Source organism: Marmota monax, unplaced genomic scaffold (assembly GCF_021218885.2).
Source record: "Marmota monax isolate L192 unplaced genomic scaffold, Marmota_monax_Labrador192_F-V1.1 WCK01_AAM20220418_F8-fsc00004, whole genome shotgun sequence".
Lineage (NCBI taxonomy): Eukaryota > Metazoa > Chordata > Mammalia > Rodentia > Sciuridae > Marmota > Marmota monax.
In genome coordinates this window covers 18,782,499-18,806,901 of record NW_026692881.1, presented here as the reverse complement: position 1 = coordinate 18,806,901, position 24,403 = coordinate 18,782,499, and the positions used below count along the sequence as shown (strand labels likewise).

Here is a 24,403-nt window from a genome sequence, read left to right as displayed (position 1 = left end):
CAGGAAGTCCCAGCGCCCCCCAACACCAATATCTGCCCCTTTGATGGGCATCCCCTCTATGAGGCACATCACATAGCAGCAAGCAAAATGGGAGGAATTCAGGCCAATGAACACCAAATTCCAATTCACTCACATTATATTCCATCTGACTATTTGCTTTAAATTTTTATTTTATTTTTTTCTGGCAAGAACCCAGGCACTGTGAGCTCTAGAACAGACCTGAGGCTTTAGGGACCCACAGCCGGAATACCTGCTCCTCTGTGCTGAAGGAGACCCCTGTTCCTGTATTTGCAAGATTCTATGTAGGGTAAATGGGGGCAAATCCCCTTGTGCCCACAGATGCCCTGACTCTGTGCTCCTGAGCTTCTGAGGGTTGGGAATGACAGTTTTGGATACATACTGAAATAAAATGGCAGCGCTGAGTAATTGTGGGCTTCCCGGTAGGCAATCAGGTTGATTTCATGCTGCCGCTGCTGGGCCTGAAGGCGGTGCTTGGCTCGGCGGTGGTGGCAGACACAGCAGCAGCTCAGGATGATGATGATGGTCCACACTAGCCAGAACCCTGGGGAGTTGGAAGGGTGAGACAGAGAGGCAAGTACGCATGGTGAGTACCAGCCAGAGGGGGCAACTCTCAAACAAGGAGGTCCCTGGACAATGCCCACATGGTTAAAGCTGGCACTGTTAGACCTCATCCCATTACTTTATGTTTAAGCTATGTTCATAAATGTTTCTGCCAAACCACGTGTGGAGGCACACACTTGTAATCCCAGTTATTTGGGAGGCTGAGGCAGGAGGATCACAAGTTTGAGCCTAGACTGGGCAAGTTAGTGAGACCCTGTCTCAAAATTTAAAATAAAAAGAGCTGGGGAAGTAACATGGCTGTAGAACAACCTTGGGTTCAACCCCCAGTACCAAAAAAAAAAAAAAAGAAGAAGAAGAAGAAGAAAGAGAAAAACCAAGTTTGTACCAGAGCAAAAGATGCACAGAGAAGCGATGTGAAAATGCTGATAGCACAGGAGGTCTCTCACTCCAGGGTGCCTTGGGGACCCTGGGGGAAGGGAGGAGTGCCAGGGTGTCTCTCTAGAACCACTGATTAGTCCCATGTTTTAGGTTTTGCAGGCACTAAAAATGTTCATCTTTTAGGACAGTGTCCTTTTCCTCTTTTAAGGGATCTTAGAGAAAACGCATTGCTTTCTTGGTGCCCCTCTCCCCTCCCCAACCCAACTCAGATTAGCAATTGCAAGGGGCTTTGGAGGGACTCCTGATAAAGAAATTCTTCGGGTTCTCTCAACATCGTGGAAAAGACCAGGGCTTTTTCTCTATGGTGTAAGTCTCTGTAATGCAGAATCCCTGAAGTTGGAAGTGGAAAATTCTAATTGCCTCAAGTCAATCTCTTCCCTAGAGAGTGTAAATGATTTCCTGCACTCTCCCTCTAATCCAGTACAATTCCATCTCCCACTGCCAGCATGGACCACCTCCCCTTCAGTCTGTGGCTGCACTAGACTAAGGGCCATCAGCAGACCTCCCTTCCTCCTACTCCAGGGAGGGGAGGAGGAACAGGAGAAGGCCCACAGCCCCACTTTCTCACTATGCTGTCTCCACAAACTCCAAACTATGAAACCAGGAATAAATCAGATTTTAAAATTATCTCTAGTTTTATTTTTACTGGCTTTTATTATTATTATTTGGTTCTAGAGATTAACCCAGAGGCACTTTACCATTAAGCTATATCCCCAAACCTTTTTTGTTTTGTATTTTTTTTTTAAATATTTATTTTATTTTTTTAGTTTTCAGTGGACACAACATCTTTGTTTGTATGTGGTGCTGAGGATCGAACCCGGGCCGCACGCATGCCAGGCGAGCGTGCTACCGCTTGAGCCACATCCCCAGCCCTTGTATTTTTAGAAGGGTCCCACTAAATTGCTTATGGCTGAGTGATGAGGCTAGCTTTGAACTTGTGATCTTCCTGCCTCAGCCTCCTATCTTCTGGGATTATAGGCAAGTGCCATCCATACCCAACTGGATTTTAATTTATTTTTAAATGTAATAAGTTATTTTAGATAGGTCTTTCAGTTCCTCTGGTAATGAGGTAATACAATGAAATAATAGGAATAATTTTTAAATGATGTGTAGAATATTATTTTTGACATATAAAAAGTTTGATATTAAATTAAAAATACAGATTATAAAACAATATAAAGTATGATCACAACTTGATTCTCATTGATTTAAGGCATTTTGTCCCACCATTTCAAATGTGGGACACATATAAACACTTAAATATAGTACATATAATTATATAGTAATATTTATAAATTTTGGATTATGATTTCCAACCTATTTTAATGCACCTGTGTCAATTTTGTTGAAACATTCACACAATTGAAAATTTGGGATTAACTGAGTGGTGGTACAGTTATTATTTTCGTAACTAGGGATTGAACTCAGTGGTACTTTACCACTGGGCTACATCACTAGCCCTTTTTATTTTTGAGACAGGATCATGCTATCTTGCTTAGGGCCTTACTAAATTGCTGAGGCTGGTCTCGAACTTGTGATCCTCCTGCCTCAGCCTCCCAAGTTGCTAGGATTATAGGTATGTGTCACTGTGTAAGGAGACTTACTGTTTTAATAAGACCAATGAAGTCCTAGATACAGAATGATCATAGATTTAAATTAAAATATGATGTACACAAATATTCTTATATGCCAAGTCTCCATTTATCTTTTTTTATTGTTATAGATGTTATTTTAATTCAATCATATAATGAACCAATTTTTGCTTTAAAAAAGTAGGACTAACTGCTGTTGTATATTACCTACATCACCTCACAATCCCTACACTTCTGGGTTACTTTGTAAATTTTTTTTCTTTTCAGATGGGGGTCTCAGCATGTTGCCCAGGCTGGTCTCAAAGTCATGAAGTCAAATGATCTCCCACCTCAGTCTCCCAAATAGTTAGGACTATACAGCCACTCTAGGGTTGGCATGATGGTAAACACACATAATAGTAGCTTCGGAGGCTAAGGTAGTAGGATCTCAGTTTGAGGCCAGTCTTGCAACTTAGTGAAAATAAAAACTGAAAAGTGCTGGGGACTGAGCACAGTGGTAGGGTGCTCCTGTGTTCAAGCCCCAGTACTGGGGGAAAAAATAATTACATTCTAGTCAGGTGTGGTGGTGTGTGCCTGTAGTCCCAGCTACTTTTGGGACGGCTGAGAGAGAAGTATCACTTGAGCTCAAGAGTTTGAGACCAGTCAGGGCAATCTGGGCAACATAGTGAGACCTGGTCTAAAACAATAAATGAATGAATGAATGAATGAAAATAAAGTAGTTTCTCCCATAAGCTAATCAGTATCTATTTTTTACCCCACAAAGTCATTTTTTCAGTAGTTCCTTACCTAAAGGTGAACCAACTTCTAAGTTTTATACTGCAATACACACGCTCTAAGACATTATTTCTCAGTTTTCATAACTTTTTTTTTTTTTTTTTTGCAGTGCTGGGGGGCCTCCTGCAGGCTAAACAAGTGCTCTACCACTGAGCTATGCCCAGACTGACTTCAAACTTGCCATCCTCCTGCTTCAGTCTGGGATTCAGCTGGGATTACAGGCATGTACAATGAAAACCAACTTTAAAACTTGTTTTTAACCCACACACTGGTTTTCGTGTTTGTCAAATATTCCTTGTTTTACCTATTCTGGGCATTAAGTAGGCTTAAACTTCCTGGCCCCTTTTTGATTGGCTGAGACTTTGGGACTAGTTCTAAATACTGCATTGAGATTAGAAGTGACTTGTCATTGAGAGACCAGAACAATTCTTACATATGTAGGACCCTCCACTAGTCTAGTTTCCTATGCTGTGGCAATTGGCAGCATTCCAGATGGTCACTTCAGGGTCAGTCAGTCTGGGTCCCAGGGGATGCTGAAGTGGGAACAAAGATGTCATCCAACCTTCAACAGATGTGTAGTGTGAATGACAAACACATCTATTATTTTAGGTCACTAGAATTTTGGACATGTTTGTTCCCACAGCAAAACCTAACCTACTCTGACTGCCAGTGTGTTGTAGTACAGGGTTTTCTGAGGGAGAGAATTTAAAGTTATTCATCAATTCTTGAAGGAATCTTTGATCCAGAAAGATGTCACCACTTCCTACAAGTCTTTTTCTCTTTAAATAAAAAATTAGGGAGAGCAGAAGGCAACTGTGGGGAGAAATAGGACAAATGAAACACAAACTTTTGGCAAAGTTACCTGCATCACATCTAATACGGCACCAGAAAACTCCCATGGTTAGTGAAATTCCACCAGCCTACATCTTTGTTCTGTTTTGCAGTGCTGGGGATCAACCCCAAGACCTCATGCAAACTAAGCACATATCTTACCACTGATCTACACTTCCAGTCCTAGCCTAGTTCTTTTCATTTGATATTATGGGAAGAAAAACTATCCTTAGTGTATATCAGCTGTGTGAGGTTATATTAGTTTCAAACAGAGTCATAATTTTTTTTTTTTCATTTCTAACACAAGACCACAAGGAATTCTCTATGTGGATCAAAACTGGAAGAAAACTAACCTGGGAGTAGAATGGGTTTAGTGGTATGGCGAGTTGTCTGTATGGGTACAGAAAAGACCCCTAACAAGCTGGTCCTATTTGATTTTAAGTAAGGCAGGTGTTTGAATTTGGCCTTCAAAAATCTGACTCTCTTGAAAGTCATTTTAGTCAAAGTTGTAACGCATCAACTTCAAAAGGGAGAATATGTAAACTAGTCCATATGGAGATAGTCAAATTTTAATCTTCTAGCTAGATTTTAAATACAAGGCAGAAAAGTTTTAGAAAGTAAAACCTAGGCCAGGTGCAGTTGAGTATGCCTGTAATTCCAGGCTGAGGTAGGGGGATTGCAAGTTCAATGACAGCCTCAGAAACTTAGCAAGGCCTTAAGCAACTTAGCAAGACCCTGTCTCCAATAAAATGTTAAAAAGGGCTGGGGATGTGGCTCAATGGTTAAGCACCCCTGGGTTCAATCTCTGGTATAAAAAAACCAAAAGTAAAACCTAATTTAAGACATACATAAGAGGAATTTAGGATTGTTCCTCCCATACCCCTAAACACACATCTACCCACAGACTCTATTCCACAATGACAGCCTTTAAAGTTGTGACCTCACTGTGGGGAGCATTTACCATCCTAAGCAAAATGGAACACGTTTTTAAAAACAATCACAGTCCAATGTAGGAACTAAGCCGTGTGGCCCTGCTAGGGAGCTGAAGTATACTGACAGTCAGCTCCCCTTTCATTCCAGAGATGGTGGGTCACTTCCCTACCCATTAGAGCGCTCAGCAGCAGGAGTTCCTGCTACTCCCTCTGTGGAGAAGGCCTCGATTTAGGCAACGAAGCCTTCGGAGGCTTACGATTTCATCTGAAAGACGGGTGAGCTGCTCTATAAGCAAGACTATCAACCCGAAGAAGCTGCAGCAGGTGGCCTGGGATTGAACCCAGTCCACACTAATCATTTCCCAGCTTCATGCAGTTGGTCATTTTGTTTTCACTTCCCTCATCTGTAATGGGGGAAACGGTCTCCACCACTTAGAGTACTCAGAATTATGTCTGATGTACGCTAAGTTCTGTAGCTTATTATTATTGTTGTTTCAGGCATAGTCAGAGTTGGGAAGAATTTCCTTTAAATTTCCCTTGTAACCCGCTAAAATATTCCACAAAAAAACATGGGTTAGGAACACATCCAAAGTCTGTTTCTAGGTTCTGTTCTTGGCAAAACTGACTGGAAATTCAGGCAACTCCCATTTACTGAGTCCCTGCCATGAACACGGTGCTGTGTCAGCTTGCTGATAGCAGCTCCCCTGCTCTGATCAGCGCGCCTTTGCCCAGAGGCCTAGACCACTAGGAAGCTGAGCTCCAACTGGGGCTTGGAAGGAGGTCCCAGTTTCCCGCTGGCCAATCTGTTCAGCGCAGCTCAGCAATGACATCTCAAGACAAACTAAGAAGAAAACTGGCTCATACATGTATTGAAACACCACATTGTGCCCTACAAATATGTACAATTTTTATGTGTCAATTTTAAAAATTAAAAAATTTAATTTAGCAGATGAAAAACAAGCTGGGCAATACTGACTGTTTTAAAAAATATGTATTGACTGGATTTGCTAACAGTCTGTTTCATGTCACCTCAGGAAAGTATACTGTCCAGAAACACTCCTTTCTCCTCACAGAAGCCCAAATCAGGGAAACCTGAAGCTTGAGTGAAATTCCCCCCAAATTTCCCAGGGGGAGAAATTCCAACTTTGACTTCTCTCCAGAAAATGTAGCTTAGTAAGTGGAAAGAGTGCTGGGATGAGAACTGGGAGATCTGGCTTAGGCTTTTTGGCTTTGAGGACATTCCTGGACTCGCCAGGTCTCCTTTGCTCTACTTGTCCCCAGGAAACTAAATGTGCACATTGAGCCATTTGAGACCCTCTGCGACCAGAGCCCATCTTTCTTCCAGGGTGGCAGATGGAGAAGCCCTAGAAGAGTGGCCGAGGGGTGAAGTTCACTCTATTACTCAGCTGCCACCAATGGAGCAGTTCCTTAATGCCCTCAGCCCCAAGAAATGGGCATGGCATGCATACCTGGCAGGGTTGTTCCTCAGGTGGAATAAGATGACACTGGGAGAGTTCTAGCCACACAAGTTCCCCGTCTTCCCTTTCTTCCCAGGTGAGCAGCACAACTCCAGAACAGTGCTGCTTTCCCAAAGGGCCTTGGCTTATGGAGACACATATCCTTCTCCACGTGTGTTAATCTTATCCACCCTTTAAGGCCCACTTTAAATGCAATCTTTTCCATGCAGCCTGCCTGGAATCCAGTCCAGCCACCGCAAACTGCTTTTGAATGATCACAGTAGAACTGGCAAATACATTCCATCTCCACTTCACATTACTAGGTGGACATCTTGTCTCATCTCCTCTCTCTGCTTGATTACCTTCCTGATAGCAAAATTGACGTTTCTCCCACAGATTTTAGCATAGAAGAGGCCACAGCATCAACTAGGAACTTGCTAGAACTATAATCCTCGGGTCTACCTCAGACCTACTGAATTAAAAACTCGGAGTAGGGTCCTGGAAATCTGTGTTTTAATCAGAACTTCAAGAAATTCTGATGCCATAGAAGTTAAAAAAAAAATGGAATAAGGGTTTGCTAAATGACTGAATGATAGGATGATGAATTAAAGTACAAATGTCATACAAATGCATGGATATAATAATAATTCATAGTCTTTATATAGTCTCAACCAATGTGTTGGTAAAATGGGATCTTCAGTTCCTTCTCACACAAGACCAGTAACTGGTTTAAGGTTACAACAAATTAAAACTTTGCTGGCCAAAGCTCAAGGTCAGTGTGTGCTTGTGTGTTTGTGTAAAGGGTATGTGTGTGTGACAGACCTTAGCATACAGGAAAATTAAGCCCAGCAGAGGTATAAGGGTAGGTGAAAATGGCATTCCCCCCCACGTTCTTCCCTTAGGCAACTACAGTTAAAGAGGCACCTTGTCTGATGAAAACTCTGCCAAGGATTTCCTGGCTCAAGTCTTTTCCTTCCAAAGGAAGGGTGGCGGGAAACCAACCCCAAAGTCTGATACTTTTACTTTTCTGGCCAAGTTGAGAGGCAATCAGAGGGAATGGTTTAAAGCAATAAAAAGTGTAGTCTTGCTGAGAACTTCATGGCTCATTGTAATACCTGACTTCTCTCCTATAACACCTTGGGCAGAGGCCAGGCCCCAAACAAAGAGCAAAACCAAAATAGCTCCTGAGAGGGACAGACTACACACCAGACATCTCCTGACCAAGAAGTCACTGCTAGACACAAATGAAAAGTCTGTTTTGCTTTCATAGTCTTGGTCCCTTCAGCACTTGGAAAGCAGGTACCAACTTGTATAATGGGGAATCTTTTTTCACCAGCAGATGCTAGTTTCTGTCTGGCCTCCCATTTCCCCACCTGATCGTAACCGGACAGAGAATCAGCCAGCTCTTCCTCAGACCTTCTTTAAGTTCTTGGAGTGAAGCACCTGCTTCCCAGACTACCTCCCTGCCATCTGGGACTCCACCACCCTCCCAGTTGCCCAGCCCTGACTTTGGTGACCAAACTTTGCTCTGCTGATGGCCCAGCAATCTGAGCTGGGCCATCAGCAACTCCACTCCTTTCCACAACTGATGCTGCCTGGGCTGGGCCCCAGAAAAACAAACTGTAGTTCTGTGGCTTTTTGGCAGCCCAGCTTCAACTTTTGTTTTATCAAGGGGTGGGAGGGGAATTTGAACTCTGTGGTTATCTGCATTTTAAAACATTTAAACAGTCAGTCCACCTGCTTGGCACGTCCTGTTCTTTGGTCAATTTTCTCAGCCCTACCCTTTCTAAAATTTCAACAATTCTGTGCCCTCCTTTGTTACTATGTATGCATATATGCAGGCCTAGTGGGGACATAGCCCTGAACCCTCTGCACTGGACTGCTCCTGGAATTCCTTTGGAAGGCAGTTCTCAGTCCTTGAAAGGGAAAGGTGAGGGCAAGGGAGAGGTTCTGTTTGGAGGACCCACCCTTGCTGGCTATAAACGACAAGTGCATTTCACAGGGAGACACTTCCCAGACAAGAGTCCAGTTTTATTGCCAGAGCAAACAACATTCCTAGCTGCTCTCCTGTCATATTGCTGATGTGGGGGAAACAGGGAGAGAGAAAGGAAAAGAGGGCAGGGTGATGGCAGGAGTAGTGACACAGTTTGACAGAAGAGTCCAAAGTTTGTTTCCAGATGGAGGCAGGGATGGGTGCTCAGAATCAGGGGTAACAGTTTCCTCTCTCAAGAGATACCTAGGAGAACTGCAAGGTCAGTACCTTGGGCTTCTCTGCCCTAACAACTCCTTCATCTTCTGATGACTGAACCCAGGGCACATTAGGCAAACACTCTACCACTGAGCTACATCCCAGCCCTTTTTTAAAAATTTGAGGCAGAGTCTCACCAGTTTGCCCAGACTGGCTTTGAGCTTAGAATCCTACTGCCTGTCTCCCTAGGAGCTGAGATTACAGGCATGTGCATCATACCCAGTGCATTCTCCCATTTTTTTGTTGAGCAGCCTACACCTAAGTTCCAGGAAAGTCAGAGTACAAATTATGTTAGTTGAAGACACCCTAGGTTGCTCCCCAAAGACTACAACATTACCACCATCAGGCAACTGTGGAAAAGGCAAGTGGTCCTGACCTCAAACAAATCCATGGCAAGCCGAAGATTGTTTGCCATGGCATTTAGCTGACAGTAACAGATTAGATACACTGCAGAAGCCTCCACAGGGCTGGGATTGTGGCTCAGTGGTAGAGTGCGCACCTAGCATGCTTGAGGCACTGAGTTTGATCCTCAGCATCACATAAATGCAAAATAAAGACATTGTGTCCACTTAAAACTAAAAAACAAATATAAAAAAAAAAAAAGAAAAGAAAAAGAAAGAAAGAAGCTTCCAGATCCTTCAGTGTAAGAACTAGGGAAGGAATAAAGGGGCTGAAACTCAGGACTCCGTTTTACAAGGAATATTCCACAGGCCAGGGCCTAGGGGAAGACTATTGCTTTGAGACGGACCCTCAGAAAACAAAGGCAGCTCTATGAAGCTCTATGGGGAATTCTGAAAGTCTCAATGGATCCTACAATAAAATGACATTATGGCCACCTAAAGCTCAACCTGCCATTCACAGCAGTTCAGTGGCAGTAACCTCATTTAGCAAAGACTGGCTTGAGGAAGTCCTCAACACATAGGAGAAGGCACCAGGGAGAAACCCATATTCCCATGTCTTCAACCCATGGCATTCAGAGAGCACCAGACCCACCGCCTCTACCAAGGAGTCACTTCTGGCACCCAGAACCAGATTCTACTCACCAACACTGTCCCTAAGAGAATCAGAAAAGGCCGGCCAGCCCATGGTTTCCCAGTGAGCAGAGACAGTAACCGGGACCCGGGGATGCTAAGAACCTCCTGGGCAAGGACTTACACCAGAGTTCATAGTAGTAGTTGCAGCACTGAGACTGTCCACAGCAGTGTCCTGTGTCACAGATGTAGCTTTGATTGTTGGTACCCACACAGGCTTCCTTATCCTAAAAAAAAAAAAAAAAAGAAAGAAAGAAAAAGAAAAATCAAGAAACATTTCAACAGAGTAATCTGTAACTTATTTTTTGGTACCAGGGATTGAACTCAGGGGCACCTGACCACTGAGCCAAATCCTCAGCCTCCAGCCCTATTTTATGTTTTATTTAGAGACACGGTCTCACTGAGTTGCTTAAGGCCTCGCTAAATTGCTGAGGGTGGCTTTGAACTCACAATCCTCCTGCCTCAGCCTCCCGAGTCGGTGGGATTACGGGCGTGCACCATCATGTCCAGCTAATCTACAGCTTTTAAACACCACTTTTCTTCTTACCTCCCTCCCTCTTGGTTATCTGCATGTCCTCCCCCAAAACTATACCAGTGTTTACTCCTTAAGGAAAAAAGTTAAAAAGAACCACACAATAACAGCAAAGTTAAGAAAAACAAATAGGCTGACCAAGGGGGACGAGAACCCGGCACACAAAGGTACAAAGCGAGGTTCCACTGGGCACAGTGGCACACGCCTGTAATCCCAGTGACTTGGGAAGCTGAGGCAGGAGGATTGCAAGTTTGAGGTAAGTCTCAGCAACTTAGGGAGACCCTGTCTCTAAAGAAAAAATAAAAAAGGGCTGGGGATGTGGCTCAGTAGTAAAGCGGCCCTGGGCTCAATCCCCAGTACTCAAAAATAAACAACAACAACAAAGAAAGAAGAGGCTCCCCTTAGACAGGACAGAAAAGGGTGGCCTCACTTTCTTTACTTCCAAGCAGAAACATTTTGTGTTCCTGTGTTAAACTCAGCTGGTAGGAAGGTAATGATTCTTCTGTAATTAGTAGTATGTTCTAAATAAAACTAGCTTTTCGGTGCAACTTCCTAGAGCAATTAATGCAGTAAGGACTCCAAGATTAGCATTTAGTCAGTCATTCTGCTCTCCTTTCCAAACATATGATCGCCAAGGTTATTTACAGTGAGATTCAAAAGAGGGATTTCTAAAAAATCTGACCTTCAAATTCTTCAAAAAAGGAGCAACCCAATCAGGTGACTTGGTTTAATTTCAACTTGCTAGACATTTTTGCTTATCAAATAATCTTTTCAGAATCCTGACTAGATCCAGCATTCATACTGTCCCGTATCAGGGACAGCTACACAAAGGACACTGCTGAGTAACCATCTAGCAGTTTGCCAAATTCTATTCATAGCACTGGGAGATGAGGATGGAGGTGGACGTTTTTAATATATAGTTCACATTTAAGATATGAAATGACCTATAAGGAAACCCTAACCTCAGTCCAATATTGGCGTGGAGCTACATAATGCACCTAATATTTTTAATTAGTAGTTAGTAGAACTGTGGACTGAACCCAGGGCTGCTTAACCACTGAACTACATCCCCAGCTTTTATTTTGAGACTGGGTCTAAGTTGAGGAAACTGGCCTTGAGCTTGTAGCCCTCCTGCCTCACCCTCCTGAGCTGCTGGGATTATAGATGTGTGCCACTGCACCTAGCTAGTTTGGTATTTTAGAGACAGGGTCCCGCTGTGTTGCCTGGGCTGGTCTTGAACTCCTGCATGTAAGACATTCTCCTGCCTTAGCTTCCTGAGTAGCTGGGACTGTAAGTACGTGCCACCATGCCTGGCTTCATGCATATAATGAAACTTATAAGTCATCTGCTATAGCTGGCTTTCAACACAGCTTTATTCTTTTACTGGACATAGTCTTTGTGTCAGCCATTATGTTAGGTAAAAGACATATAAAGATGAAGACAATGGTCGTATCTTCATCTTCCTATCTTCAAGAAGCTCAGAGTAAAGAAGGAAAACCCTGCTCAGCAAAGAAACTCAAACCACAGGACTGTATTTGCAACTGCTCAAGCTGACCCTGCCCATGGTGCACATCCGGGCGGATGGCTGCCAGTGGAAACTCAAGTCACATGGCTGGGTTCTCCTCTCTGTGTCTGGCTTTACTACACTGTCTACTTGGCCACAGACATAAAAAAGCACTCCAGTGACCGTCCACAGGGCTAATGGCCAGGTAGCCACAAGACAGTCACCTGAAGCCACAGGGAGAAGAGAAAAGTATCAGGGCTGAACACCAGATCCCTGGCCTAATACAGGTCTTACCACATACCCTCACATGTGTCTTAGTCTTTAAAAGTCTCATATTCTGGTATAAAGGAGTTTAGGAAGAAAAAAACACAGAGGCTATTTGTGCACTCTGATTATAATGCCTAATAAAGGGTTCTCCTTTTCTTCACCCTCCCCAGCTCACCAAAAGCAAAAAGACACTAGCAGGTGGCTGTGCAGTTGGAGGCCTCCTCAAGGCCCAGTGCAGATGGAGAAAACAGAACTACACGTGCTGCTTTTGCTATAGCCAGCCTCTCTGACTTCAGAGCAAAACACTCCTTTGACATAGATATCAAAAAGTTTCTCCCAAGTTTACCAGGCCCTGCAAATGCCATTCTTCTGGCACTGGCTTGCAAAAGCACAGTTCAAAGTGTCCACACAGTTTCCAAAAGAGGCTGTGCTGCCTACAGCCAGCACATAAAGGAATCCAGTGACACTTCTGCCAGGGGGAAATTCAACAGATGAGGTCCGGGCTCTGACCACCAGGTGGCCAACTGGTCCCGCCCCCGGGAGGCGTGCAACAGAACGCGTCAGAAACCTAAACAAGTGGCGTCCTCTTGACCTACTGTTGTCAGCTTCTCTCTTGGCTCTTCTGCCATGAGACAGGAGGCCTGGTTAAACAAGACCCACTCAGCGTTGCTGCTCCGCCTCCACTTCCCCAGGGAAAGCAGAATGCTGGTGGCATCCTTTAATCCAGTTCCTCAAACACATTTTAACCCAGTGTACCTAGTTCCCTGTGTTCTGCTTCCCTCAAATGAAGAGTCCCCCAGCTGCCTGGGTTGGTCTTGGTTATGGGACCTGTCATTTTCTGCCGCAGGGGGAATAAAAGAAGATGGGTAGTTAGGAAGAGAGGAAGTGGGCTTGGGTGCCATTAGTAAGGAAGAAGTGAAGGACTGGGGGGTGCGAGATGTGAATGTGAGGACAGCCCCTTCAACAAGACCTGCTGTATGAAAAGAAACCTGGCAGACTTGGGTTTGGACCCAGCTCTGTCACTATAGAGGAACAGAACTTTGGCAAGTTGGTGGTGCGAAGGCTAGTTAAGATGATCTCTAACATCTCCTCAACATCACTGTCTGCCCTAGGCCTTTTATCCTGCCCACTCCAGCATCCCATCTCAGACACAGCAGCCTCAAGCCAACGCAAGAGCTCATGACGTCTATGCCTCCTTTTGCTCAAATCAACAGCAAAGAACAGTCTTGTGGAAAAGCTGCCCAGCACTCTTCCACCTGGAGCTTAATCATGGGTCACCTAAAGGGCTCTCACCTCCAGGTGGCTCAGAATGTACAAACCTTAATGTGGTTAAGAGTCAGTTGGATCTGGGTTCAAGCCCAGCTTTTACACTAGATTTATTAACTGTGTGACCTTGAATAGTTACTTAACTTCTCTGTGCTCTTATTAGCAACAATATTCTGTAAACCATTACTGCTCTTAGAAGACCATCCAGCACCTTGCCTTCACAGTATTATTTCAAGACAGTAAAGCTCACTGTGGCAATGCAGGCTGCTCCATACAAATAAAGAAAAATAGAAGAAAGAACTGGAGAGAATAAAATGGAAAGGTGAGTATGAAAAATTCTCAGCACTCTTTATGATGATCCTTGCTTTTCTACAAAGCATTTTCAAGCACGTTATACACATTATGTTATTCAGGTCAAGTCCTGAATAGTAGACGGCAAATATCCCTCCTACTCCCTTTTTCCAGAGGACGAACTGTGATCTATCTCCCCAAGGGCTGGAGCCATGTCTCCTTACTTCCTCTGCGTTCCCAGGACAAGCACAATGCTGTTATGAGACGACGGCTCTGTCTTATTCCCCCACCCAAAGGCAGGGAAACCTAATGGGAAGACAGCACTGGCTACATATCAGTACTATTCTAAATGCTGTCCAGTGATTCTTTCTTTAAAACTTGACAGCAACCCAGTGAAGGAAGTAGTAACAGGAAGTGATGCTCAGAGAGGCTAAGTCTACATGCTAGGGTCACAGTGAGGAAACAGTCTCAACAAGTCTGTCTGACTCCATACCCTGAACTTTTTTAAAAAAATAATTAATTTTAATTAGATATACATGACAGCAGACTGCATTTTGATTTATTGCACACTGTTGCTGCACAAATTTTCATTTTTCTGGTTGTACACGATGTAACATCCCACCATATATGCAATCATATATGTACCCAGGGAATGATGTCCATCTCATTCCACTATCTCATACCCTGAACTTTTAACCATTCAGCTACAGCTTCCTTAAGTAATGTTATACCTCTCCAGCTGCTTAAAAAAAAAAAAAAAAAAAAAAACTCAACCAAGCAAAGCCAACGATTCACTTTTTATGGAAAAGATAAGAACTAAGCCCTTGTGGACTCCCAGTGTGGAATGTGGGGCCTTCATTCTTTCCTTCAACATTTATGGAACACTTCACCGCACCAGCACTGAGCTGGGGTGGGGGACAAAATGGGCAAATGAGCAAAAAGAGACATGGCTGCTGTCCTCATGCAGCGTGTAGTCTAACAAAGGACAACGAAATAATCACACAAGATCAAACTGCAGCTAAACTTATAAAAGATCTCAAAGCTAATCAAGAGGGTCCAGAATGGCTTCTGAGAGGAAAATAAGCTTGAACTGAGATTGACAGAATGGTCAGAAAATCATAACTAAAGAAGAGGGACAGGAAGCACATTCATGGCAGAGAAAATCGGGAGTTCTTTGGCTAGAAGGAGGTGGTTAAAGAAGTAGGTAGTTAAGAAGGGACCAGACAGTATAGGGAGGTAAACAACATCAGATTTGCATTTTACAGATATCTTCTTTTTAAAAAAGAACTTTTTAGTTGTTGATGGACCTTTTATTTATTTATATGTGGTGCTAGGAATCTAACTCAGTGCCTCATGCCTGCTAGGCAAATGGTCCACCACAACCCCAGCCCTTACAGATATCTTCTTTCTGGCAATGTTTTCATTTGCATAAAACTCCATGGCAGCTGTAGCACAAGCCTGTAATTCCAGCAACTTGGGAGGCTGAGGCAGGAGGATTGCAAATTTGTGGTCAGCCTCAGCATAATTAGTGAGGCCCTAAGCAATTTAGCAAGACCCTGTCTCAAAATAAAAAATAAAAAGAACTGTGGATGTAGCTCAGCGGTAAAGTGCCTCTGGGTTCAATCCCCAGAATGGATGAATAAATGAATGAATAAAATCAAAACTCCATGGCGAAAAACTAAACAACAACAACAACAAACTAGAAACAGAACTTGTCAAAAAGAAACTGCGTGGGGCTAGGGATATAGGTCAGTTGGTAGACTGCCTACCTCACATGCACAAGGTCCTAGGTTCGATCCCTAGAAAAACACACACACACACACACACACACACAAAGAAACTGTGTAAAAAATGAATGTTCTTATGGCAAGGTCTTCACCTCAGGAATGCCTTTTTAAACTACCAGGATCCTCATTTATCATAAGTCTATTCCCCAGTCCTGGAACCACAGTGACCAGCTCCAAGAGACAGGTCTCACATGGTCACCGAACAGAAAGCATAAGTACAAAGAAGAAACAAACAAGATCAACACCAAACTGGAAAGAACATTTTTACAATGGAAAAGGAAAAACAGTATTACGCCTTTTGCACATATGCAAAAAATCATCTCATCTCTGGTGGCAGCATAAACTGTGGGACTAATAACATTTTCCTTAACAGTTTCCATGTCTTATAGTTGCTATTCTTAGCTGAGCCACTGTAGAGGTCAATTTAATCAGCATAAGAACTTTCTAAGTGCCAGCATAAAAAGAGACACTGGGCAGTAATGGTTCCCCAGGCATGGTTTTAATTTACCAATTTACGGGGCTGGAAAATGCTGCTAGCAATTAGTTGATGGCAACATCATCTCCATGTCCTTAGGAAAAAACTACAGTTTTGAAGTTTAAGAGTAAAAAATATGGGGCTGGAGTTATGGCTCAGTGGTAGAGTGCTTGCCTAGCATGAGCGAGGCCCTGGGTTCGATCCTCAGCACCACATAAAAAAAAAATAAAATAAAGGAATTATGTCCAACTACAACTAAAAATAAAAAAAAATTAAAAAAAAAGAGTAAAAAATAGAAAAACTAAAAGTCCTACACAAGATGTTAAAGCACAGGACACCAACAATCTTCACTGCTTGATATGGATGAACATGGTGCACCACCTCTGGCTTACCCTGAAGGAGAAGGACCAATTCCTAATGGGAATGTTCAGTTCCCCAACAGCTAACAATGATTTATTGACATCCCCTTGCCCCCACCATGCGCCAGGCACCATGTGGGATGCTACAGTTACACCAAGGAGCAAAAGGTTTGCAGGGTGGGAGGGAAAAGTTTTTGTGTCTAACAATAGGGCTGGGTAGATAACTTTAAAAGTTCTTCTACAAAACTCCTAAAAGTACAAGCTATATAACAATATCTTTTAATTACACAGCTGAGCTTGCAAGAAAACAAGGAAGATACTCAGGGACCAAAAGTGATAGGGGGAAAATAGACATTACAGTTCTAAATGAGGTCAGGCCTTTCCAGTTTTCCTGGAAAGTAGGGTAGTTTGTTGATCCTGGGCCTATCTGAAAAAGGAAGTTGGAACTAAGACCCAATATAAAACTGGGACCCTCAAAGGGAAAGAATAGTTGGGGAGGGGGAGCCTATTGCTATTATTATAATTTATTAAAACAATCAGCATCAGGCTGTTTCATAGTGGGGTAGTATGGGAGAGGGGGAGTATGGGAGAAATAGACGAACTCTAGATAGGGCAAAGGGGTGGGAGGAGAAGGGAAGGGGCATGGGGTTAGAAATGATAATGGAATGTGATGGACATCATTATCCAAAGTACATGTATGAAGACATGAATGGTATGAACATACTTTGTATACAACCAGAGATATGAAAAATTGTGTTTCATATGTATAATATGAATTATAATGCATTCCTTTGTCATATATAACAAATCAGAATAAAAAAATAAAATTTTTTAAAAAGGCCTATTAGTACACAGTGACAAAATGAAACATCTGAGTGGAGAGGGGGAAAAAGTATCCCCTCAAATAATCTGTGATCACAGACCTTCCCTCAAGCTAACCCAAGGTTTGAATTAATACTACCTACATGGTCTGAGAACCCGGGGCTAAAAATTCAACACAAAAAGTGGTCCCAGGCTGGACCCAGTGGCACACACCTAGTTACTGGGAGGTTGAGGTAGGAAAATCAAAAGGTTTTTTTTTGGCAGTGGCAGGTAGATTTTATCAGCCTGGGACATAAAGGGAACAAAGACCCTCACCCATGGGGGATGGAGGGATGGGGTTGAAGACATAAATACAAATTATTTTTTAAAGTGGGGATTCCAAGCCAGCAACAAGCCTTGTGATATCCAGCAAAAGATCCACCCTCTGAATGATTCCCATAAATAAAGCTCTGATAAAGATAAGCTTACAATTTAAAAATTTTTAAAGTATGCAAAAATAATCCAATTTAAATAAGACTTGGGAAACTCAACAAACAATAGGATAATGCCCCTAGGGAGGGGAAAACAACTTAAGATACAGAATGATCAGATAAATTTTAAGATATAAGAAGGTTTCAAATGATTAGAGAAAAAAATCATATCACAAGAAAAGAACATTACTAAAAAGGCGATACTGGGGCTGGGATTGTGGCTCAGTGGTAGAGCGCTCGCCTAGCATGGGCGGGGCCTGGATTCGATCCTCAGCACCACATAAAAATAAAGGCATTGTGTTGTGTCCATCTACACCTAAAAAAAAAAAAAGGTAATAGTGACCAAGTCGATTTGGAGGAAAAATAAAAATAAAACTTGTTGAAAAATAATTGTTACTGAAATTAAAAATTCAGCAAATGGGTTATACAGAGATTAAGCCAAGATAAAGAGAGAATTTTGGAGTGGAGGATAAATCTGAGAAAAATACCCAGCAAAGTGTTTCACCCAACCAAGAAAACAGAAATGGAAAATTAGAAACAAGAAGCTAAAGAAGAGGAGAATGGAGAAGAGGCAATATTTAAAGAGATAAAAAATGTCCAGAACTGATTAAAGATATGGAATTTTCAGGCAATAAAAAATTTACAGCTAGGTACATTTCTTAAACTACAGAAAGACAACGGGCTTTTAAGTACATTCTAGTGGGAAAGGCTGATAATTAGTTAATTAATTAATTTAAAAAGAGAGAAAAAAATATTTTTTAAATATTTATCCTTTAGTTTTCAGTGGACACAACATCTTTATTTTATTTGTATGTGGTGCTGAGGATCGAACACAGCACCCTGCGCATACCAGGTGAGCGCGCTACCGCTTTAGCCACATCCCCAGCCCGGCTGACAATTATTAAAATAAGAATTTAAGTAGTAATAAGCTCCACAAGAAAAATAATACAGGACAAAGTGAGCTAAATGGGGGTGGTCAGGAAAGGCGTCTCTGAGAAGGAGCCAGTTTAAGCAGACCTGCAGGAACAGTGTTCTAGCAGAGGAAATGTCAAGCATAAGCAAAGACAGCAGGGCAGGAATGAGCTTCGTGTTTATGAGGAACACAGAGGCTGGTGTGGCTGAGTACTGTGGATCTCAGGAAGACTGTGTGAAAGGAGAGCTGAGACACCAGTAGATACCATACTTTTTTTTTGTACCAGGGATTGAAACCAGGGCACTTAACAATCAAGCCACATCCCCAGCCCTTTTTTTAAAGTATTCTATTAGAGACAGGGTCTCACTGAGTTGCTTAGGGCCTCACTAAGTTGCTGAGGCTGGGTTTAACTCATGATCCTCCTGCCTTAGCCTCCCGAGTCGCTGTGATTACAGGTGTGCGCTTCTATGCTCAGTACTTCATATATTTTGTATAACAGTTAAAACAAAATCCAAAGTAGTATTGCTTGCAAATACACTGCAGCTTCAGATAGTTTCTCCCTTAGATTATGGTGGAGATTTTAATAGATATAAAAATATTTTTGCAATTCTCACATTTACTTTTCAACCTGGGCCCATTTTTTGCAGCACTCAGTCTATGGTTGCTACTGCAGAGTAAGCAACAAAATCAACTTTCCTTTCATTCTTAAACTAGAAATGGCTTTCTAGAAAGTAGAACAAATCTAGCACTGAACATCTGCCTGAGCAGTGTTCTTTCTGAATTTGGTAATGCTCTGTAACCAAAGTCTTCAAAAATAAGACAGATTTGAAAAAAAAAAAAAAAATTAGATTTGAAATGGCTAGATGAGAAAAGACAGCATACCACTTTAACTTAGAATCTGTATTTTTGTTCTATGCTAGACAAAAAAAATCTTCAAAATCTGAAAATGTACTTTCTAATATCCAAGTCTTTAGAAGATACGTATGTAAGTGGCCATGAAAAATATTTTTTAAAGCTTTGTGGATTTACCTATATTTTTACAATCAGAAAGTTAACATTATGGTCTCCCTAATGCTATTGGGTCCCCCTCCCCATTTATTATTGGTACATTATAGTTCTACATAATAATGGGATTTGTTATATAGTCAATGTACTGATTTTTTTTTTTTTTTGGTACTGGGGATTGAACCCAAGGGCGCTTAACCACGAAGTCACATCCCCAGCCATTTTTAATATTTTATTTAAAGACAGGGCTTCATTAAGAGATGCTATTGACTTTTAAGGCTGTTCAAAGAGATACTGAAATAAACAGATTTGCTCAAGAGTAGGCATTGTGAGGGCTGGGGTTGTAGCTCAGTGGCAGCACTTGCCTAGCATGCGTGAGGCATTGGGTTTGATTCTTAGCGCCACATAAAAATAAAGATACTGTGTCCACCTACAACTAAAAAATAAATATTAAAAAAAAAAGAGTAGGCATTATGAATTGGGTGGAAGGAGGTTACAGAAGAGCTAGGGAAGGACAGTAAGCTCAGGAAGAATAATAATCCAGCAGGAGTCCTGGAGTATTTCTCCTCTTTGTTAATCTAACCTCCCTATCTTTTATGGTAGGGACTGTCATATACAACTTTTGTACTCTTATTATATATTATATATCACACTTGACAATTAACACTTTAAGCTTATCTAGCTAAAGGAATTCAATTTCATCCTTTCTAATAAAGAGCAAGCCATTGCCAAGAAGCTGACCAAGCTTCTGCTTGTGTGCACTGGGAAATTTGGAATGGAGTTCTATGCTATTTGGTAGAATTCAAGAATTTTGCAAAAGAACAAATAGCTAGGGCTAAATGGACAAGCTCCCTTAACTCAGCCAGTAAATCTTATTTGATAAGAGTCAGCCTAATTGCTCAGGTATGAGAGTATGTGTCAGTTACCCTTAAGGGCTCTGGCTCAGGAGCGCCAAATCCCCATCTTCCAGCTATAGAATCCCCTAAAGGATAAAGCCAAAGACTGGAGCCAGTGACACACTTGAGAAAAGCCTAGAGCCAACTGCTGCTTCCAGATATGCCTGCAGCATGTACCTGTGTACTGCTGAAGGGGAGTCCTGGCGTCCCTGCTAAATGGGGGACAACAAGGTCTATTTACTTTAACTTGTGAGAGCATCCTGGAACAATGTGGTCTGGGGCCTCCCAAGACTGACTCACTGTCCAAGAATCTGAGGAAGGGCAACACAGAGAATCAAAACAAGCCAGAGCCTTACAACCAAGTGAATTTTCCAGGCACAGTGGCACAGGCCTGTAATCCCAGTGACTTGGCAGGCAGAGGCAGGGGGATTGCAAGTTCAGGCCAACCTTGGCAAATCAGTGAGACCCCCGTCTCAAAATAGAAAATGGAAATGACCGAGGATGTAGTGCAGTGGTAGAGCACCCCTGGGTTCAATCACCATTGCCATAAAAAAACAACAAAACATAAGTAAATCTGCCCCCAAATAAGAATGAATACACTAAGACAACAAATGCAACAAAAAGAGTTGTATCTCCCTTTATGGTCATGGGCCCAAAATCACATGGGGTATTTGTTAAATACGTAGATTAAGAACCTCTGGGAACAGTGACTGAAATTTTGCCCCTTTAGAGACACTCCCCTGGTTATGCTCATCACATGTACACAAATTTGAGAGCCACTGCCCTGGGTGTATAACAGATACACAATAAGGAGTTCATGCTTTCTAAAACATGTTTGGCAATTTCCTAGAATCCCAAACATGTCCCAACACACACAGTAACCCCCACAAATACCTACGCAGAATCAAGACACATGAGATTATTTATACTCTATCTGCCTCATTATATATATGAAACACATACACACACATGTACACAATAGGCCATAAATATAAATTTAAAAAAGAAGCGACACATTAGTTAGGTACACCACCTACCCATGCCAGTACTACTACTGCCAAAGCTGCATTGCAACTGGATCCTCATTAAACAGCCCCCAAACGGAGCAGCCAGCAAATAAATTAAAATCCATTTCCTGTGTTGCTATTAGAAACCTGAATAACAAATTCAGAAAAAGCCACTTGACCCTGGTAGGAAAATCCCAGAGCAAAAAATCACATCCCATAGTTCTATGAAGGTCTACTTTCTGATATACCAGTGCATGCAGGCCTGCGGGGTCTGACTGGCTGCAGTGTCGCCGGGTACTAGGTTGCTGTACCACTCTTTCCCCCTTGAATGAAAAAGGAAAGGCAGTGTGCCTCAAGGTATTGATCCCGATCCCACATCACTGGCCTCTCCTGCCACAGAGAAAGTCCCTGAGAAGTATGGCTTCTTTAGCAAAAGCTGTTGCAGAGAACTGAGGGCCAAAAGAGCAGACAGTGTGCAGCGCAGGTGAGTAGCAGATGGCACACTGGCAGAGCCGCCGACCGCTGCTGTTCACAGCTGATCCCACGAGGCAGGTCTACACCCAGGTTACACTTCTCAACTTTTAAACAGATGGTATTAACATTTTAAAATGAGAATAATTCACATAATAATCCAGATTTCCAGTTTCTCTAGAAAATCAAGACCCGCACCCCCATAGGGCCATGAGAGACTGGGGCAGAACTTGCATAGGCTTTAACTTCTCTATAATCGCGGTGATCCCCACCCTCCTGTCCAATAATCCCCTTTAGTGGACTCAATCATGTCACTGCTGGTCCCTGTGGACACCTGCTTTTCTCCTCCTGCTCCAAAGTTCAACAGTGGGTTGTTCATGCCCTCACACTTGCTAATGCAAGTTAGAGAGGCCTAAATATAAGCAGCAGGAATCTAAATTCTCCACACTTGATGCTCAAGCAGCACCATTTCAAATAGGTGCCTCAACAAAAAGGGGGCTCCTCTCTGCTACAAAGAGGAGCCCCTCTTGATAATCAGGGAGACCTCCTATCACACTGCATGAGACAGAGAACCAATTCCTCCCAGTGACTATGTGTATATTAAGCATTGGGTCAGAGTTTTTTTTGTTTTTGTTTTTTTTTTCTTTTTTGTAGTACTAGGGATTGAACCCAGGGACAATCTACCATTAAGCTTTATCCCCAGTCCTTTTATTTTTAATTTTGAGACAGAGTATCTGTAAGTTGCCAAGGCTAGACTTGAACTTGTGATTCTTCTGCCTCAGTTTCAGGGCTACTAGGATTTACAAGCGTGTGTCACCATACCTGGCTCAGATAAAGTGTTTTCACTCACGTTTTTTATTCTCCCACTTTATGGGAAATCGAAGTTCAGAGCAATCACACAGCCAGGGGAAGTTTTTTGGACCTAATATCCAAGTGGAGAGAATTCAATGTTTGGAGGTTATCCTAAACTTTCACGCTGGATGCTAACAAGCACAAAAGCCAAAGATAAGGCAGGGACTTTGCCTCTGAGGCACTCTGTAATAACTCAACTATTAGGTGTTTTTTTTTTTTTTTTTAAAGCTTATGGTTCAATTTTTATTGTTGAAAGGCTTTCTAAATATTTAAGTTCACTTTGTCCCTTCAAAAGTAATCACCATCTAATCAAAAGAATTCATTATTTTTAAAAAATGATTAGTAATGTAGTTGGAACAATAATGATATGCACACATATACAAATATATATATATAAAACTAATTCATGTCATTCACATTTATAGAGTGCTCAAGCTTTTCAAACCTCCAGCCTGCCAGTCAGGACCTGCAAAAGGTCAAAAAAGGTGTCCCCCGCCCCCCTCATATGGACCAGGAAACTGATACTAATACTGTGGCTCAGGCAGGTTATCAAAACCCTGCTCTTCTGACTTTTGGTTCCACATTCTGTGTCTGGCTTCTAATACATCAATGTCTTAACTGCATCTTGAAAATGGCTCTTGGTCAAATAAAATACCCACTTATTTGCCTAGAAAGAAAAAGGTACTATTTTCCAAGGGATCCAAAATACTAAAGTTGCAAGTTAATTTGTTGCTGATATACTTTAGGAGACTCACCAGCCCATCCTTCCTTAGTAGTTCCATCCTACCACAGCAGGCTTTTGTTGGGAGCAAAGAAATCTCATAATGGGACTCGCCTGTGTGACTGTCTAGAGACCAGAACTGGAGATTTATGGCCAGTAAAATGTTCGATACTGTTCAAGGAAATGGTTTACTTTTTTTTGCAGGGACTGGGGATTGCACTCAGGGGCACTCAATCACTAAGCCAAACCCCCAGCCCATTTTTGTATTTTTATTTATTTAGTTAGTTACTTAGTTTTGTGGTGTGGGGGATTGAACCCAGGGCCTTGTGCATGCAAGGCAAATACTCAACTGAGCTATATGCCCTATATTTTATTTAGAGACAGGGTCTCAATGAGTTGCTTAGCTCCTTGCCATTGCTGAGGCTGGCTTTGAACTCAGGATCCTCCTGTCTCAGCCTCCTGAGCCACTGGGATTACAGGCATGTAGCACTGCACCTGGCTTAAAACTGTTTACTTCTACCTTAACAAAGGGTCACATTAAAAGTGGCTCACTGCAAACACACAATATAAAAGAAGTTTTCAGAATACACAGGTTGTCTCCAAAAGACTCTGAAAAACTAAAGAATATAAGAACTTTCTGAAGTGTAAGCCTTGCATTTAAAGATTAAAACAGATGACTTAGAAAAGGGGGATTTTTGTGTGCTATCAGAAATACATCACAATAAACCCAAGCTATGGCAACAGGTACCTGCTAGAAATGTGGCCTGTTCTTAAAATAACTGTAGCCTAACTGTCCCACAAGCTGTAAAGCTTATCTATGTCTACTGAGAGATCCTGCTGACCAGGGAGTGGTTGTCCAGATTGCTCAGATGAGACTGTA

At 42.3% G+C, this 24,403-nt stretch overlaps 1 protein-coding gene across 8 annotated transcripts in view; it reads right to left on the bottom strand.

The window, feature by feature from the left end:
- The window catches only part of Wbp1l (WW domain binding protein 1 like), a 79,934-nt gene that overhangs the window by 4,459 nt on the left and 51,072 nt on the right, over positions 1 to 24,403 (bottom strand). For all 8 annotated transcript variants that reach the window (XM_058581274.1, XM_058581273.1, XM_058581277.1 and 5 more), the window contains 2 exons: positions 10,010 to 10,112; positions 401 to 562 (listed from right to left, as the gene is read on the bottom strand). In XM_058581274.1, coding sequence (XP_058437257.1) covers positions 401 to 562; positions 10,010 to 10,112 — 265 coding nt within the window. The remainder of the gene's footprint in view (positions 1 to 400; positions 563 to 10,009; positions 10,113 to 24,403) is intronic.